Here is a 20,649-nt window from a genome sequence, read left to right on the forward strand (position 1 = left end):
CAGACAGTGGTTTGGCTTGTTGTTATCATTAATGTTTTGCATAACTTGGTTCTACCTAGTCTAGCTAAGCCATAACTCCAAATGTTGTCAAACCTCCTTCAAAGTCTATAACTACTGCATTATTCTGTGGGCTGCTAGTGCTAATAATACTATTCATGTTACTTTTCAAATAAACTCTGCCACACACTAGTTGAAGGAACGCTTACAGTGCCTGCTATTAAGGGTTATGTTACAGATTATCATATGTCTGATACATATTTTTTACTAAACCAAATTCTGTTTGAAAATATATTGTTAAAAACATGCTTAGTGTTAGAAATCAGCCGTTTCGTATAGAGGATGAGCTAATGACCGCGTTCCTGGTCGTCAAGGGAGAGAGTAATTAAATTATTTATTGCAGCAATTGAAAGTCTATTTTTCATGATGTTACAGACTTCATACTTTGTCTTACAAACTAATCTCAAAGAACCTCCGGTTGTCCTCTACTTTATACACATTGCAACTGTCGACAACTGCGACCTCTGCTGGTTCACCTCCCCCTGCAGCGGGCGGGCCCCAGCGGTCGACGTCACCGGCTTTCTGACACCACCGTCTCATCATCCATTTCACCTGTGTCCCGTTTAGTGCACCTGTTCCTCATCATCGCTGTTTCCCCCGGTATATATGTTCCCTCTGCTCCCCCTGTCTTTGTGTGTGATTGTTCTCTACGGAATGTTAGAGCTGTGTAACGCTTTGTCAAAGCTCATTCTGTTTATTGTTCGGTTGGAATATATTAAATCTCCTTCCGCCACGCCTTCTCCTGTTCCTCCTTGCTCCTTCAACCCCAAAGCCGTGACAGAATCACACACCTAAATAAAGACGACAGCAAGGATATGGAGCCCGAAGGAGCCACAGGCGAGGTTGGTGTTGCGGAGGCACCTAGAGCTGAGCCAGCAGCACCCCGCAACACCGGCCGTCTCTCCGCCTGCCCCAGCCTCGCCGCCAGCCATGGGGCCGCTGCATCTACCCTTGCCTAGGGATTACGACGGGGCGGCGGACAGCTGCCAGGGATTCCTCTTGCAACTGGACATTGCGCTCCAGGCGATGCACCCTGCGCCGACCGAGGCTCAGAAGATCACCTCGCTCGTCTCCTGCCTTTCCGGAAAAGCCCTGGTGTGGGCCTCCGCCGTCTGGAACACCGAGCAGCCCACCCAGGGCAGCTATGCCGAGTTCACCCGCCGCTTCCGAGCCGTGTTTGACCATCCGCACGAAGGAAGAGAGGCGGGTGAACGGCTGTTCCACCTACGGCAGGGGACGAGATCGGCGCAGGAGTTCGCACTGGAGTTCAGGACCCTGGCAGCGGGATCGGGGTGGAACGAACGGGCTCTGATCGACCACTACCGTTGTAGCCTTCGCGAGGACGTCCGGAGGGAGCTAGCTTGTCGAGACGTGTCCCTCTCCCTCGACCAGCTGGTTGACATGTCCATCCGTCTCGACAACCTGCTGGCTGCCCGAGGATGTCCCGGAAGAGGCCCGTCCGTTCCACCTGTTAGATTCTGTCCAAGTTTGATCCATGAACAGAATAAATGCAACCAGAAGTCAGGGGAGATCCATCTTTATTCAGCATGAGTCTATGATGTTTTCCTTTGGTTTCTCATTTCTCTGTCTCCAATGATTACAAAGTGGACACAGTATTTATGCCCCAGCACATCCCCACCAATATCTGGCTGTCTTCCAATCACATACGTGTATTCTACATCCTAACCTTACATGGCCTAATAGTGTCCCCTCTTAAGTTTCTTGGCTCCACAGCTTATCAGGTTGTGTGAGGCCCCTCAGTAGTAGATACCAACTGCTTGTGATACGGTACCTCATATAGCACAAGATAACGAACCACTCCTCTAACAAGAGAATAGAACTAAAATACATGCATATCATCAGGTACAGACAGGTTTCCTCACAATGGTATGTGCCAACCTACGGTCCATGGGTGTATTCATAGGGTCTATGACAGTCAGATGGAAAACGCCTATCACGAGGTATGGACAGGATGTGTGGAAATCATCAGAAATGGGGCATCATATTTCCTACCTAGTGTCCTTTGTACAGAGATCATTAATACTCTCATACATTGTGTAATTCAGCTACTTTTCATGCCCAATATCTATCACACCCTACCAACCCGACACCGCCGTCCCCATGGAATTGGGGGCGGCTGCACTGCCGGGCAGACGTCGGGGAGGACAGGTGCGGAGTGCCTCCAAAGGGCAACGAGGCCGTATTACTGCACCACACCGCATCTCCCTCCCTGAGTCGAGAGGCGACAGGCATGGCACTTCCGCGTCACCCCAGGTAGCACATGCACATTCGCCACTAACCTCTTCCCTCTCTATGTGCACTGTCCCTGTTAGGTTCCCCGGCTTTCCGCTGTCTTTGTGTGTGATTGTTCTCTACGGAATGTTAGAGCTGTGTAACGCTTTGTCAAAGCTCATTCTGTTTATTGTTCGGTTGGAATATATTAAATCTCCTTCCGCCACGCCTTCTCCTGTTCCTCCTTGCTCCTTCAACCCCAAAGCTGTGACAGCAACCTGGAATTCACATCACAGTACTGTAAGTCCATTGGCTAATTACTGTCGCGCTTTGAATGAACGTGACTTCCTGTATACGGATAAATACAGTGGGGAGAACAAGTATTTGGAGGAAGAAAAAATATGAGTACAACCCCAAGAACACCATCCCAACAGTGAAGCATGGAGGTGGAAACATTCTTTAGGGATGATTTGCTGCAAAGGGGACAGGATGACTGCACCGTATTTAGGGGAGGATGGATGGGGTCATGTATCACGAGATCTTGGCCAACAACCTCCTTCCCTCAGAAAGAGCATTGAAGATGGGTCGTGGCTGGATCTTCCAGCATGGCAACGACCCGAAAACACACAGCCAGGGCAACTAAGGAGTGGCTCCATAAGAAGCATCTCAAAGTCCTGGAGTGGCCTAGTCAGTCTACAGACCTGAACCCAATAGAAAATCTTTGGAGGGAGCTAAAAGTCCATATTGCCCAGCGACAGCCCCGAAACCTGAAGGATCTGGAGAAGGTCTGTATGGAGGAGTGGGCCAAAATCCCTGCTACAGTGTTTGCAAACCTGGTCAAGAACTACAGGAAACATATGATCTCTGTAATTGCAAACAAAGGTTTCTGTACCAAATATTAAGTTCTGCTTTTCTGATGTATCAAATACTTATGTCATGCAATAAAATGCAAATTAATAACTTAAAAATCATACAATGTGATTTTCTGGATTTTTGTTTTAGATTCCGTCACTCTGAAGTGTACCTATGATAAAAATTAGACTTCTACATGCTTTGTAAGTGGGAAAACCTGCAAAATCAGCAGTGTATCACATACTTGTTCTCTCCACTGTAGATGTTCTGTTTTATACTAAACATACACTTCAACATTAGTTACCTATGACTCTGTCAACAGCAGCACTCCAATTGCATATAAATCACTTGCACCAGGGGGAATTCTGCACCAATGTATGAATTTAATGAATTTATCATATATCTTTTACAGCAGTGTTAACGACCAGGTCTCTGTGTGCTTTAGTTTTCTAGATCAGATATTGCCTCTATCAAGCAATATAGTCACTCGATCACTGTGGTCATGGCTATACCACAGAGCTAAAAAAAGAGACTGGATAAGATACTGCAACTTCTTTGAAGCAGTTTTACCGAGGGCAGGGGAAGCAATATGCTAAAAACTACTTTTTACTGGATTGGAAGACTGCTTGACTGTGTAAATCTGCTGACAGTAAATCCAATTATTTCAGTTCCCATCTGTTGTCTGACTGGGTCGCATCCAACATCTGAGTCTAATCAAGCATAGTGGCCTTGGATATCGGGTCGGTGTCATAATAATGTGATTTATACTGATAATACGTTTCACATAATTCTTATATACTACACTGTTAGATTCTGTCCAAGTTTGATCCATGAACAAAATAAATGCAACCAGAAGTCAGGGGAGAGCCTTTATTCAGCATGAGGTTTACGATGATAACCTTCCATAGTTCTTAAATTTTTTCTCTCCAAATGCTTACAACGTAAACACAGTCATTTATACCAGGACACATAGGAGGTGGTCAGTGTTCATAGCCAACCATTACACAGACTGTTATAAGTCCTACAAAATACCCTTGTATGGCATATTCCAACCTATGACCCAAGGGTCTATTCAGAGAGTCTTATGACAGTCACATACACAGTTCCTAACAGGTGGTATGGACAGGGTGTTTGGGACCCATCAGTAATGGGACATCACATTTCCTACCTAGTGTCCTCCATACAGAGATAGTTAGTACTTTCATACATTATGTCAAGCTTAATTCAATTACTTTCATGCTCAATATCTATCAGTCCCCCTTTCAATCATGTAACAATTAATCATTACATGTTGATAAAACTAGCTAAATAAAAGTACAGTCCAATTCTTAATTAACTGAAAAGGTCCAAACACTTCTGTAAAAAACAATAAAGAAAAATAATAAAAAGGACTATCTGGCCTATGAGGCTTTATTATTCCTTAAATGAAATGAAAATAAGATGCAGTGGACACAGCTTGCCCAGACACACAGCACTGTATGGCACTGCAGTCGTAGTGACCATCGTGATCAATCTTTACCATAAACATCAAGTCCCAGGCTACTATCAGTCTAACCTGTGTCCAACAGAAACAGACCTAACAGGACATATTAATGAAATGCATAGTTCATTCCCAATAAACTATTTAAACAATCAAAATCCCCCTTTGTCCATATCATAAGTCATGCATCAACATCATACCTACAACCCAACATATCCTGAACGTAACACAACACTCAACTCCAATGAATGTTCTAGTGACAGTTTCTACCTTTGAAAAGAAATATGGCACTAATAAACATATCAGGATAGGTGTTGTAATCATGACTATGAAGCAACTTCACAAAAAGACAAGTATCAATGATATTTGGGTAGTGATCATATGTAGGTCCATCTGCCTTGTGAGGACTTAACATATATACATAAGAGATCAAAATACCAGTCACTTTAGGAAAATTATAGATTGTTAGGAATGACCCTAGATTCTCATCAAATGTCCTGTAGTTCTAGTCTTCAGTCTTCTCTGTCTTGCATCAGTGATGTAAAGTTCCAATATCAGTTATTGCAGTCAGTGTGATGTGGACCCAGCAAATTGCCTGGTTGTATTAACAAGTCAGTTTAGGTGGGTAGTGGAATAGTGAGTTTCCAAAACTTCAGTAATTCAAGATTAACACCACAACAGTGTCTTCCACTGTGATGGGACCATGTGACCTTTCCAGTCAACTGGCCCGTGGTACTCTGACCTGTAGTATGTGGAGTCCTTCATGACTCATCTTGCTGTCGATGACTCATCTCCTCTCATCTTGCTGTCGATGATTCATCTGGAAATTAAATGTGAAGCCAAGTGATCTGACCCTGGCATCATTCTGCCATGTGAATGGTCAGGAAGATTTGGAACAGATGTGACCCATGTGGTTGTGGTTGAAATCCTTCTTGAACATGTTGCTGGTACTCACACACTCAGTTGTCTGTGTCCAGTCAGTGACGTGATGTATCATCAGAAAAGGGGTTGTGATGTCCTGATCTGTTGAAAGTATAACTACAAAACAACGATTAGTGTGGTTCAACAGTCCATCGGACTTTCATCCACTGGGTATGGTTCCGTCAACTCCAACAATGAAGACAATAGATCAGTCCTGAAAACTTGTGGATCTCAGAAGTTCCATCATCAGAGTGAAGCATACACCCTATTCAGACAAGTTTCCATAAAAGTCTATGTCAAATTACCTTTTCCATCCAGAACTGGCTTGGTTGATGTTTCATTCAATGTGCTATATTTATGCTCGAATAGCACCTTGCAGTGGAATGAGATTCCGTTGTCTGATCAGACTTGACTTTGCTTAGCCAAATCAAAAATGGTCACATCTATGCTATTCCACCATTAAAATGTTAGACCTTATGTCAAACAAACAGTTTCCAAATAAACAATTAAAACAAATCCTAAGAATAGAATATGTTAAACATAGCAGATTCCAATGCACCATTATAACTATGCAAACAGAAAAAATACTAAATGTTCATGTAACTCCTTTTAAGTACCAATTTGATTTGCTTTGAGCCCTAAGCTCAACTCTTTCCAATCATAATCAATGATCATATCATACATCCCCCCTGCTTTATTAAGTCAATGGAAAGCGACACCATGAGTGAAAGCAGAATCACGGCGAATATGGTCACAGGAGGCACCATCCAGAGCCCACACTGGCCATCATTTTGGGACGGACATGTAAAAATAGAGAACTGGTAACAGGGATGGATCTAGAATCCATTCAATATGGAGTTGCATACTGTATATTCATCAAAAACAACAAAGAGAAAATGTTAAAAACACAAACATTCACTAACATAATCAAAGACATCAATGTGCATCAGTCTTGTGCGAAGGAATTATAAACCATATAACCCAGTGACACATTTGTCTTACAGAGCTAAACAGCTCTCATATTCTTTAAATGGCTATCATGAATTTAGAATACCCTGAAGTTTCTTGGCACATGCCTAATTAAATTGGTTTGCCCACTAGGGGATAAGCTGCGCACCTAAGTTGTAGGAGAAAAAACTCCAGCCCATGTTCCAGTGGTATACCTACTGCAACCACCAGAGTGATTGTATTAGCATATCTACAGCACCCAAATTTAGCATTTTCAAAGGCAACGACCAAACTACCTTGTGACAAACAATGTCTTGATTAACCTTCTGCATTTAAGTAAAATTCTCCAACTTTGATTCATTTTTATTCCAAATAGTGGCAGTCAGTCAAAAACTAAATCACAACTTATATTTGACCACGTATGTGGTTCTATTGAAATTAAAATTACTCTATCATCAACAATGGAGGATGACTTTTGGTCAAAAGTCATGCATTTCAATGTTAAAGCTATTGGGTAGAAAATGTCTCTAACCTCTACTCAATGTTTGATCATCCCAAAACTGAATTTGCTTACGTTGAGGAAATTACCACAGTTGAGACCAGTCTGAACACTCAACTTTATCCCTTAGAAATAGGCTACCTTGATTTAATGGGAGAGGTTGGTTGGGGTCATCCTAGGGGTCTGCCCCCCTTCCTGGAGCCCTTGGCTTCACCCACTCATGGCAAGCCATAAATAAAGGTCAAATGCCATCCATCCATCTTCTTCCGCTTATCCGGGGCCGGGTCGCGGGGGCAGCAGTCTAAGCAGGGATGCCCAGACTTCCCTCTCCCCAGACACTTCCTCTAGCTCTTCCGGGGGGACACCGAGGCGTTCCCAGGCCAGCCGGGAGACATAGTCCCTCCAGCGTGTCCTAGGTCTTCCCCGGGGTCTCCTCCCGGTGGGACGGGACCGGAACACCTTCCCAGGAAGGCGTTCCGGAGGCATCCGAAAAAGATGCCCAAGCCACCTCAGCTGACCCCTCTCGATGTGGAGGAGCAGCGGCTCTACTCTGAGCTCCTCCCGGGTGACCGAGCTTCTCACCCTATCTCTAAGGGATCGCCCAGCCACCCTGCGGAGAAAACTCATTTCGGCCGCCTGTATCCGGGATCTTGTCCTTTCGGTCATGACCCAAAGCTCATGACCATAGGTGAGAGTAGGAACGTAGATTGACTGGTAAATCGAGAGCTTCGCCTTGCGGCTCAGCTCTTTCTTCACCACGACAGACCGATACATCGACTGCATTACTGCAGAAGCTGCACCGATCCGCCTGTCAATCTCCCGTTCCATCCTTCCCTCACTCGTGAACAGGACCCCTAGATACTTAAACTCCTCCACTTGAGGCAGGCACTCTCCACCAACCTGAAGTGGGCAAGCCACCCTTTTCCGACTGAGGACCATGGCCTCGGATTTGGAGGTACTGATTCTCATCCCCACCGCTTCACACTCGGCTGCAAACCGTCCCAGTGCATGCTGAAGGTCCTGGTTAGAAGGGGCCAACACGACAACATCATCTGCAAAGAGCAGAGACGAAATCGTGTGGTCCCCAAACCTGACACCCTCCGGCCCCTGGCTGCGCCTAGAAATTCTGTCCATAAAAATTACAAACAGAACCGGTGACAAAGGGCAGCCCTGCCGGAGTCCAACATGCACTGGGAACAAGTCTGACTTACTGCCGGCAATGCGGACCAAGCTCCTGCTTCGGTTGTATAGGGACCTGACAGCCCTTAGCAAAGGACCCAGGACCCCATATTCCCCAAGCACCCTCCACAAGATGCCGCGAGGGACACAGTCGAATGCCTTCTCCAAATCCACAAAACACATGTGGATTGGTTGGGCAAACTCCCATGAACCCTCCAACACCCCGTAGAGGGTATAGAGCTGGTCCAGTGTTCCACGGCCCGGACGAAAACCACACTGTTCCTCCTGAATCCGAGGTTCTACTATCGGCCATATTCTCCTCTCCAGAACCCTGGCATAGACTTTCCCTGGGAGGCTGAGAAGTGTGATCCCCCTATAGTTGGAACACACCCTCCGGTCCCCCTTCTTAAAAAGAGGGACCACCACCCCGGTCTGCCATCCCAGAGGCACTGTCCCCGACCGCCACGCGATGTTGCACAGGCGTGTCAACCAAGACAGCCCCACAACATCCAGAGACTTGAGGTACTCAGGGCGGATCTCATCCACCCCCGGTGCCTTGCCACCGAGGAGTTTCTTGACCACCTCTGTGACTTCAGCCCGGGTGATGGACGAGTCCACCACTGAGCCCTCATCCTCTGCTTCCTCAATGGAAGACATGTCAGCGGGATTGAGGAGATCCTCGAAGTACTCCTTCCACCGCCCGACGACATCCTCAGTTGAGGTCAACAGCTGCCCACCTCTACTGTAAACAGCGTTGGTAGGGCACTGTTTCCCTCTCCTGAGGCGCCGGATGGTTTGCCAGAATCTCTTCGAGGCCAGCCGATAGTCCTTCTCCATGGCCTCACCGAACTCCTCCCAGGCCCGAGTTTTTGCCTCCACAACCACCCGGGCTGCAGCCCGCTTGGCCTGTCGGTACCCGTCAGCTGCCTCAGGAGTCCCACAAGCCAACCAGGCCTGATAGGACTCCTTCTTCAGCTTGACGGCATCCCTTACTTCCGGTGTCCACCACCGGGTTCGGGGATTGCCGCCTCGACAGGCACCGGAGACCTTACGGCCACAGCTCCGAGCGGCCGCTTCGACAATGGCGGTGGAGAACATGGTCCACTCGGACTCAATATCTCCAACCTCCCTCGGGATCCAGTCGAAGCTCTGCCGGAGGTGGGAGTTAAAGATCTCTCTGACAGGAGACTCGGCCAGACATTCCCAGCAGACCCTTACAGTACGCTTGGGCCCGCCGAGTCTGTCCAGCTTCCTCCCCCGCCATCGGATCCAACTCACCACCAGGTGGTGATCAGTTGACAGCTCCGCCCCTCTCTTCACCCGAGTGTCCAAGACATACGGCCGCAGGTCAGATGAGACGACAACAAAGTTGATCATCGACCTGCGGCCTAGGGTGTCCTGGTGCCACGTGCACTGATGGACACCCTTATGCTTGAACATGGTGTTCGTTATGGACAACTTGTGACTAGCACAGAAGTCCAATAACTGAACACCACTCGGGTTCAGATCAGGGGGGCCGTTCCTCCCAATCACGCCCCTCCATGTGTCACTGTCGTTGCCCACGTGGGCGTTGAAGTCCCCCAGTAGAACAATAGAGTCCCCAGTCGGAGCACTTTCCAGCACCCCTCCCAGAGACTCCAAGAAAGTCGGGTACTCTGCACTGCCGTTCGGCCCGTAGGCACAAACAACAGTGAGAGACCTATCCCCGACCCGTAGGCGCAAGGAAACGACCCTCTCGTTCACCGGGGTAAACTCCAACACATGGCGGCAGAGCTGGGGAGCTATGAGCAAACCCACACCAGCCCGCCGCCTCTCACCATGGGCAACTCCAGAGTGGTGAAGAGTCCATCCTCTCTCAAGGAGTGTGGTTCCAGAGCCCAAGCCGTGCGTAGAGGTGATCCCGACTACCTCTAATCGGAACCTCTCAACCTCACGCACTAACTCAGGCTCCTTCCCCGCCAGCGAGGTGACATTCCACGTCCCTAGAGCCAGTTTCTGTGTCCAGAGATCGGGTTGTCTAGGCCCCTGCCTTCGACTGCCGCCCGATCCTCTTTGCACCGGCCCCTTATGGTCCCTCCTGTGGGTGGTGAGCCCACGGGAGGGCGGCCCCACGTCACCCGTTCGGGCTGAGCCCGGCCGGGCCCCATGGGGGAAGGCCCGGCCACCAGGCGCTCGCATTCGAGCCCCAACCCCGGGCCTGGCTCCGGGGTGGGGCCCCGGCTGCGCCATACCGGGCGACGTCACGGTACTCAAAATTGTATTCTTCATTAAGGGGTTTTGAACCGCTCTTAGTCTGACCCGTCGCCTAAGACCTGTTTGCCTTGGGAGACCCTACCAGGGGCATATAGCCCCAGACAACATAGCTCCTAGGGTCACTCGGGTACTCAAACCCCTCCACCACGTTAAGGTGGCAGTTCTTGGAGGGGAAAAAAAAAGGTCAAATGGATTATTTAAAATGTATATGAAATTTAGGTTTCCACATATAAAAAATCCATACATGGTCCTCAGACTGTCTGTAGCAACATATGTTATTCTTTCAAATTAGCCGATATCCTTTGTTAAGTGAAGGTTCAGATTTACTGTCCTACCCATCTCTAGTTTTGTTCGCAGTTAGTAAAAATATGCTTGTCATATCTATACAATAACTTAACAATCTGGTGGATATTCCAAAACATTCGTGAAAATTATGACTAAACCAAAAACAGACATGACCACCCAAGTAAGCCTATGTTACTCTCGCTATCCCAGGGTGTGGGGGTGTGTGGGGGTGTTGGCTCAAGCACTCCTCCCCCCTGTGCTGCTCTCTGAACCAAGGGACCATTTTAGTCAGTCAACTTCTTAGTATCTAACTTGCTCTATAAACACAAATGTCATCTTAGTTGTAAGAGAAACACAAAAAACTAACAAATTAAAATGTTCCTAATTAACCAAAGCCAATTCAACATTCAAAATAAAATATAAAATGTTATTGTAGGGGATAAACTCGCTTTTGGCAGTTTTTACCCTTTTTGTCATAATTTGAGACTTTAATCTCATTCTTTTGTCTAAAACTAATGTATAACATACATTAGAATCAAATTCAGTGCACATGGAAAGCCATGTGTCTACTTCAAAAAATGATTATGTGTATTGTTTCCCTCTCACCAGTTGTCCTGTGACAAGGCAGAGAGAGAGAGAGAACACACACACATTCCAACTTGGGGGAAGCCCTCTGTAAAGGCTTATGGCTGTTTTGGATTCATATTCAATCCTCATGGGACACAGCGAGTCTTCTTAACGTTAAAGATTATCACCATGTGGATTCTTCATTCTATCACTGATACAATATTAAGGAGAGAGAACACACAATATTTTAACCTTTTGTAAGAAAACCATGAGACTATTTTACCAGATTACAAAATCATCATTGTACCAATTTCTAATTTATCACTAGGGTTAGATCTACCCACGTGTTAAAAACTGTAGTGAGACCCTCCTTGAGGCCTTACGGTTTTAAACATTATCATCAATGCAATAAATACATTTGATTTAAATTTACATAGTGAACATGACAAATCACAACAAAACAGGCTATTCCTTGAATACCTATTAAAACATGTTCAAGCATGACAGAACAAAACAGGCTATTTCCAATGCTTATTAAAACATGCTATATACCATCAAAGTGCTTTCGAATTAATATTAACTTGAATAAGCATGGTCATTATCAAGGGAAGTGATCAGGTTTCCTTGATAAGTTCCAGCTCTACTCAATATTTAGACACATTTATAACTCTTAATCAATGATTATAAGCTCACGTCAGTTCCCGGTATCACCAGGAAATCCTCTGTCTTTGATTCCTGAATTCCATACATGGGAGATCTTTCCTTGCTGCTGATCGGAATGTGGGTAGAATATCTCATGTTCCAACTGTGTGTGCATCCTGTCTTTTTCCTTTGGTTCTTCTTCTTCTTCTTGCGACACTCATCCTGCCAATGTCCAATGATTCCACAATAGTGACATGATCCTGGTTTCTTTTTCTATGGGCTTTGAGTGTCTTTAGATGTTGTTCCTGCTTTCAACGTTTCCAGTTCCTTTTTCCAACTTATCCAGTTCAGCCATTTGTTCAGCCGACGCCCGAACACATTCTTTCTCATTCTATCTTTGAGGAATTTATCGATCCATTTTTCAATTTCTGATAACACAATCAACGACCACTGTGTTTTTTGTAATTCATCAGGCATTCTTTGAATTTCTTCCCATATTTTCTGTATATCAAAAAAACTCCAAAAACCTTCTTCTGGAACAATGGCATATTTTTTTATTATCTCTTGGTGACAGTCATCTATTTTCAAACTCTTTTTGATCTCATAGGCCAAGGATTTCACCATTTTCTAAATTACAACAGGAGGGCTGCAGTCCCTGTATTTACCACGTTGTTTAAAGACGTCTTTTTCTTCCCCTTACTTGTACAAGATTTAAATTATTACTACATACGCGTCAACCTGCTATCCAAATAACAAGGACTTCTAGATGAATACCGAAGCTTTGCACTAAACAGTGGCCTATATTAGGTCTTGTGATGGTAATTCCATGTATCGACACTCGGAGTAAGGGACACAGAAACAAAGTTCTCTTCGTACATTATTTTATTAATTATTATGCACAGAGACTATTATGAGAGACGCGTCAACCGCTTACACAAACATAATCGTCTGAGGAGCCTCTAACTAATGTAGCTCATTCAACCGTATATATCACATAGGAAAAAGGGGTGTGGTAAGATGCTGCCATCTGTCTAAACACCTTTCCCTTTGTTCTATCACACAAGTCAAATGCTATCTTCCCCCACCTTATCCTTCCTGCCATAATGTTTACTGTAGTGTTTACCCAAAGGGGCCAACTAACCTTACTCCCCCTGTTGTGTATCTTCTCCTATCCTGTCCTAAAACCCATTGATCTGCATCTGGACAGACAATAGATGCCCCCTATGCAAATACCAGATCCCCCACTTTCCTCTATCTTATCAGTGGGACTCAGTCCTTTACTCAGTGAGAATACATGGTATAAAGAAATTTCCACAACAATCCATCCTCTTGATACCATGTCAAACCTTGGTATCAAACCTTTAACAGTTCACTCATTAGGATGTAGACTGCAACAAAACAGTACTCTTTAACAACATGACCCAGTCAATATTATTACCCTTAGTGATTAGAGAACTTAGCAAATCTGAAATGTCTGGATCCTCCTTTACATTCTTCTAGATCATTACCTTCGTATTAACTCCAAGATCACACATGGTCATCATACAGAATCATAGCATAGTACAGCAAAACTTTTATGTTAAAATCATCATAAACACCTATCACTGAATGCATCCTTCAATTCATCACTGTTACAAAGTTCTCTCATGCCAATTGCTCAATTCACTGAAAAGTCCTCTCCATGGTTCCATTTGGATGTACTTCCAAGTCATCACAAATGTTCTGCTCCTTCAAACGTCAGACAGTCAGTTATGAACCATTTCTTTGGCAGGTCGATGTAACAGAACGAAAAAGTCAGATGTATATTCCAAGGTGTTGTCCTTCACAGCTCAAATGCAGACACAGCTCTTGTTGTCCCCATTCTAGCTGCTTTATCAGCCAGGCCAGGAGAATCTGTGTTCCTTGTGAACACTCCAAGATGACCAGTTTTAGCTAAAGGTTCTAGAGCTAAAGGCCATGTGGAAAGTGACTAGTTACTAGCACCAGAAAATTAACTTTTCCCTCAGTGACTTCAATTCACTGTGTCTAAAATTTCACCACTGAAATCCTTGTGTAGCGTGTCGTCAACCCCAGGTTCCTCTCTCAGCTACCTGGAGAGCAGATGAGATGTACCTGGTATGGACCCAATCAGCGTAGCATGATGTTGTGCAGTAGATCTTTCCTATGCCTCCATCCTCTCGGTCGGAGGTTGCCTTCTCCATCACATTGCAGAACCATCAGGACTCGAGTCAGTCCAGCTCACAGGAACCCAGCATCCTGTAGACGTGCGGCACCTAGACGTGCAGCGCTCCAGAGTAGTAGGATAGTCTGTCTGTGAGATCCATCTCATCTCAGCCACCTCACAGTTGTCCTTTTAAGCCAAGCTCAGTCTCTCCCAGGGCTCCAACAAGTCCTCTCTTGTTGAATCGCTTTCAAGTGTTCTGTATCTGAATGTGTGAATTATCCTTGAGAAGATTAGTTCCAACTGCACAGTACATCATCACATATGTTCATCACGTTAGCTTGTTGCATCTCACTGATACATTAGAACTACACACTATCAAACACTCAAACCCTATATTTCCAATATCTCTCTACTTCTTTTCTCCAAATAGAGTAGAACAGTTGAAATCAATAACAGTATCGTTAAAACATTAACATCTCTGGTTCTGCTAGTGTAGCAAAATAACAATTCCACTCTTTTCTGGTTTAACTACCAACACAAAGAACAGAAGAACACAATTTCACATTCTCATTACTGTTCCAAAACCTCATCAGTTAAGATAGTTTGCTTACATTGAAGTACCACTCTCTAAGAGCAGTTCATGAACAATTCTCAGTTCACCTATATAATTTACATCTGATTGTGTTGTATCAGAACTACAATCAAATTCACCATTGTTTCACATAAAGGATCAAATACCTTATTTCAAATCAAACATTTCACACCATCTTGAAGGTCAGCTAACATAACTGTTATTTAGCCTAATTTCTCTACAAGATGAAACTTAGTGTGAACTTCTCCAAATCTCTTCTAACTATCCTAGCACATCAAACACACTCTAAAATCCTGTCATAAATCATGACCCCCCCTTTTTACTCCTTTACCACCTCAGGGCTCTCTCTGGAGTGGGGGGTTGGTCTATTAACCTAAGAACAAACCCTGGTCTTGAAGAATGGTCACCTTATCACTAAGGGACACTGTTGTTATCTTGAAACACCCCAGGCATTGACAATAGTAAAACAACCTTTTTTCCTCATCATTCACCTCAAAGAAACCTCTGTTAACCATTAACATTCCAATGATTGCTTACTAGGACAGAATTTAAATTAGAATTAGAATACCCAATTTTGATAATGTCTGTTTCTCTTCTAAAGAGTCCAAACAAGTTAAAATCCATCTCAAACTGTTTTTTTTTTTTCTTGTCAGTGAGTGGAGTGCTACAGTGGGTCTGTACCTCTTTTTATGCAATTTAGACTATGTAAGACTTCTCAACTTATTTACCAGAAATATAAATTGATGCAGAATTATTTTCTCAATATCAAATTAAAACATGGCAATATTTAGTAAACATATAAGAAATAACAACATGTGCTCCCTGCACGTTTTTACCCACTTATTCAATAATGCATGAGATTACTTCTAATCAAATATCAAATACCTGAACAGTAACACACCCATCAAATTAGTTATTGCTTAGCTAAACCATTTCAAAATGGCAAAATGTATTCCACTCAACCATAACCATGTTAGATTTCGCATAAAACCTACATTTCAAAAACCCAATTTGACAAACTCGATTATACACGTAACTTCTTTAAGTACTTATTTAATTTGCTTTGAACTCTAAGTTCAACTCTTTTTCATTTGAACTCTAAGTTCAACTCTTTTCCACTATAGATAATAATTTCATACAATCCCCCCCTCTGCTTTCACGACAGTCAACGGAAAATGACTCAAAGTGAAAGCAGAACCATTACAGAACCGAAATTAAAAAGAAAATCGATAGTTGGGAGGAATCTAACAGACATCCAGTAAACGTCGCAAACTGAATATCCAACCAAAACAACCGAAAATAAGAAAAACATCCTCAAAGTAAATAAAAACTGTACCACACACACGGTCGCTCGTGTGAAGGAAACATATTGAAACATCTCCCAAATTAGCATATCAAAATTAGCATTTCCACAGGCAATGGCCAAACTAAGTTGAGACCAACTAACATCATGACTCAATTTACCTCCTAAAGTCTAGGGAATTTTCTCAATTTTAGATGTAAGTCTATGTCATTCAAAATAGTGCCAGTCAGCCAAAATCGCTATTTTCACACATATCTCATGCAAAGACATCGAATTTGTTCTAGCAATTAACAATGTTGGATGACTCAAGGTCTCCACCCTTACTACAATTTGATTCGAAATCATAAATGTAAACATTAAAGCAACCAAAAGGAAAACTTATTCAGCTTTCACTTAATGTTTTATCATCCCAAAACTGAACATGCTTGTGTTGGTAAAATTACCACGGGTGAGAACAGGCTGAACACTCGAATTTAACCCTTAGTAATATGCTACCTTGATATAATGTTAAGGGTGGCGGAAGCCATCCCAGTGGACCTGCCCACCCTTCCTGAAGCTCTGAGCTCCACACATATATGGTGAGCCATTAGCAAGGCCAAATGTTCGTTTATGGTCCCCAGACCATCCTCTCAATTTAGCCTACATCGTTTGTTAACTGAAGATTCAGATGCGGTGTCCAACCCATCCTATAGTTTCGCATTTCATTAAAAAATACATCTGCTTATCAATATCTACACAACAAGTCAACAGAAAACAGACATATGACTTCACTAAAATCAAGGAACAATCAGTGAGCGAACCCCATGATACCCCAGGCTAGAACTCTAAACGCAGACACATCAACCCCATGTATCAGTTTACCAGGCTAGAATTTATAAAGCCAGTAACGGGCATCAGGCATAGGCCCTAAAACACAAGAATTAACCCAGGTATAATTGGAAATACAAATAAGAGAAACCACATTATTTAACCAAACTCAATTTAGTATTTAAAAAATAGGTCATCTAATTTTGTGGGGAGTAAACTTGCTTTGGCTGTGTAACCCTCTTCATAGGCCATGACTATATTGGATTCATATGCGGCCCTCATGGAACACAGCGTGTCTCCTTAACGTTCAAGTCTATCACCAGGTGGATTCTTCATTCTACCACTTTTGTAAGACAACCATGAGACTATTTTACCAGATTAGAAAATCACTGTACCAAATTCTAATTCATCACTAGATGCCCACTCATGCTAGCGAACAGCTCAGCACACAACAGTCGGCTACCACATGGTGAGCCTTCCTTAAGGCCTACCTACATCGTCGTCAGACCCCCCTTGAGGCCTTACGGTTTTAAACATTATCATCAACGCAATAAATACGTTTGACTCAAAATTACATACGTACACTTGACAAAGCACAACAAAACAGGTTATTTCCTGAATACCTATTAAAACATATGGTCAAGCATGACAGAACAAACCAGGCTATTTCGAATGCCTATTAAAACATGCTATGTAACATTCAAGTGCTTCTCAAACTACATGTAATATTCAATTAAATAAGCTTGGCTATTACCGAGGAAGGTGATCAGGTTTCCTTGATTAGTTCCAGCTTCATTTAATGGTTAGGACGATACATTTTAGGAAATCAATGATTATGAAAGCACACCTCAGTTTCTAGTATCGTCCATGATTCCAGAGACCCCATCTTGAGACTACTGTCGTTCCCATAGTGTACCAAATTAGAGAAGCAGCATTATACCAATTACCAATCTATCCCATTTATTAAATTTAAGACAGTACTTTCGCATACACCCCAGTGGACACCAAACAAAGCAAAACCTTGCGATTTCAAAACTTCCAAGGTAACAACAACCTTGAACAGATACACATATCCCACCAAGGAACATACAATGCAGCCAATTGGAACCCCCGTGCACAGGGATTTCCAAAATGGACAAATGCATTTACTAGATGATGACCACAAACAGATAATGACAAATGACCGTGACTCGGGCCACAACCACACACAGAAGTGGCGCGCGCATACATAACTTTTGTAGCATAACCACTGATCCAAATCATAAGCTGACCAACAATTGCGGCAATTTACAGGAGCAATCCCTACTCCCTCACAGGCACTGAAAGTATGAGAGCCAATCTCAATTGCATATTTAAGTCCAACCTAAATTGCAGATGTTCAAGCAGTCCAACCGCTTATAATCCAGCACTAATCGCAACGCAATAGGTTAGCTGCATAGGAATGGTTGTCAGGCCTAACTACAGTCGCTATTAACCAAAACACCACACTTCAACATCCAAAACCATTATATACAGGAGCACGCTATACTCCATCAAGCAGTCCAACTGCTGCACGGGAATTGGTGTCAGGACATGGAACAAAAACGACATGTTTCTAACTACAGCCGCCCTGACTGCAATACTCAAAAAAACTTCTAGTCACCATACTTACTCAAATCCATCTATCAATTTCCACAAAATCATCAAATCTGACTTACAAAAACAACCACATTGTTTACTAAAGCATATGAAAACTGTATTAAGGAACAATCTCACCGGTTGATGCTCCCTCTGGTCCCCTGTCTGACCGTCCGCACCCCTCCCTCAGGCGGTCCAGCGTTCCTGCGTGTTCCCGTTGGATCGTTCATGGCGAGGCCAAAGAGAAACCGAAACTGTCTCAATTCTTGTGGGAACAATACATCTGTACAGTCGTTGTCTTGATTCGCACAGGCATTTTCCCAAATCCAATGTCCAGTCAAATGTCTAGCGGTAGCTTCATAAATTTAAACGTAGCAGTTAGCAAAGTTTCTTCCTCAACCCCGGGTCTGTAGTCTTCTTTGGTCTCAGCCGCAAACACCGGAGATTACGGGTGTGTACACCTGGTGTGTACAACTCCCCACATTTTGGAACTTTTCTTGACTCAAACAACGAAAAGGGCCATAGAGCATAGCCTCCAGCGGGGTTGGCTACGATTGCAGGGAAACGTCGGGACTACGCAAACCTCCAAGGAGGCCTAGCGGGGGGGTGACGGGCGATCAGAGGGGATCGAGCCATCGAACCTGAGCAACAAAAAAAAACTACAACACAGATCAATATACTCCACACAAACTTTCCCAAAGCTTTCTATCACCCCACACTGTCTACACAATGTAGCCTACGCCTTCCAAACTACTTCACATACGTTACCACGTCCATCCACCTCCAAGCAGCCCGACAGGCCGTGCATCCATCACCGAACGAAAAAGCCAGTCGCGAAAAACCTAATAACACTCAAAGAACAATTGTCCACATGTCCAAACACCAGAAACACCGTCGCCGAAAACTTACCACAACGCTTACCCAACATCAAAAGCAGCAAAAAACAAACGCAGCGAAACAAACTCTATTCTATTAACAAATCCCATAACCATCCAAACCTAATGTGCCCTAACACAAATACCAGCGCCCTAACACTGTCATCTCAATCAACGTGCCCTAACATCGTCGATAGACCCGTCGGCCCGTAAGTGAGATGTTCAAGGCCCTAACCTTGTCTGCAGAATTTAAATGTGCCCTAACACATACACTTGTGCCCTAACGCAAAAAGGAGCCCTAACCCCAAGTATACACGCGCCCTAACGCAAAAAGGAGCCCTAACCCCAAGTATACACGCGCCCTAACGCAAAAAGAAAGTGTCCTTACCTCCCGAGTTCGAAATTTAAGTCCGGGTACCTGTACTGCGGAATCCCAAAAAGTAGGAGACCACAGGATCAGTAACCGAGGACGAGCCCCCAAATTGTGATGGTAATTCCATGTATCGACACTCGGAGTAAGGGACACAGAAACAAAGTTCTCTTCGTACATTATTTTATTAATTATTATGCATAGAGACTATTATGAAAGACGCGTCAACCGCTTACACAAACATAATCGTCTGAGGAGCCTCTAACTAATGTAGCTCATTCAACCGTATATATCACATAGGAAAAAGGGGTGTGGTAAGATGCTGCCATCTGTCTAAACACCTTTCCCTTTGTTCTATCACACAAGTCAAATGCTATCTTCCCCCACCTTATCCTTCCTGCCATAATGTTTACTGTAGTGTTTACCCAAAGGGGCCAACTAACCTTACTCCCCCTGTTGTGTATCTTCTCCTATCCTGTCCTAAAACCCATTGATCTGCATCTGGACAGACAATAGATGCCCCCTATGCAAATACCAGATCCCCCACTTTCCTCTATCTTATCAGTGGGACTCAGTCCTTTACTCAGTGAGAATACATTGTATAAAGAAATTTCCACAACAGTCTTTACACGTGTCACTTACTACTCTGTCTAGTAAGTACTTCCCATCACAACAAGGAAGATTTAGCAAGGACTTCTAGATGATTTAACGAAGATTTATCTTCTTCTGTGGAATCTCTGGACTAAGACTAAGAACACATCTTTCAGTGTCAACGTAAGTCTTGCGTGTCCTCACCACAGGTTTCCATTGCCTAAAAAATGACATTTCTAGGTCTTCTTATTGTTCCAGATGTGTTCATCTGGATACTCATGCTGATTTAACTGACTTGTTCTTTTAGAGTGGTTTGACTCACCATTCAGAGTGCAAATCCATCTATCCGGCTCACGGCACCATGCTGTTAGATTCTGTCCAAGTTTGATCCATGAACAAAATAAATGCAACCAGA

At 44.0% G+C, this 20,649-nt stretch overlaps 1 protein-coding gene across 3 annotated transcripts in view; it reads left to right on the forward strand.

Annotated features, from left to right (window-relative positions):
- The window catches only part of LOC109615428 (complement factor H-like), a 62,352-nt gene that overhangs the window by 33,258 nt on the left and 8,445 nt on the right, over nucleotides 1-20,649 (forward strand). The window contains exon 14 of one of the 3 annotated variants that reach the window (XM_034293607.1): nucleotides 433-537. The exons of the other annotated variants lie outside the window; for them this stretch is intronic. Within the exon in view, the coding sequence (XP_034149498.1) occupies nucleotides 433-458 (26 nt within the window). The 3' untranslated portion in view covers nucleotides 459-537. Of the gene's footprint in view, nucleotides 1-432; nucleotides 538-20,649 lie in introns of those variants that run through there. 3 annotated transcript variants of the gene reach the window in all.

The sequence above is a fragment of the Esox lucius genome, chromosome 8, assembly GCF_011004845.1.
Source record: "Esox lucius isolate fEsoLuc1 chromosome 8, fEsoLuc1.pri, whole genome shotgun sequence".
Classification (NCBI taxonomy): Eukaryota; Metazoa; Chordata; class Actinopteri; order Esociformes; family Esocidae; genus Esox; species Esox lucius.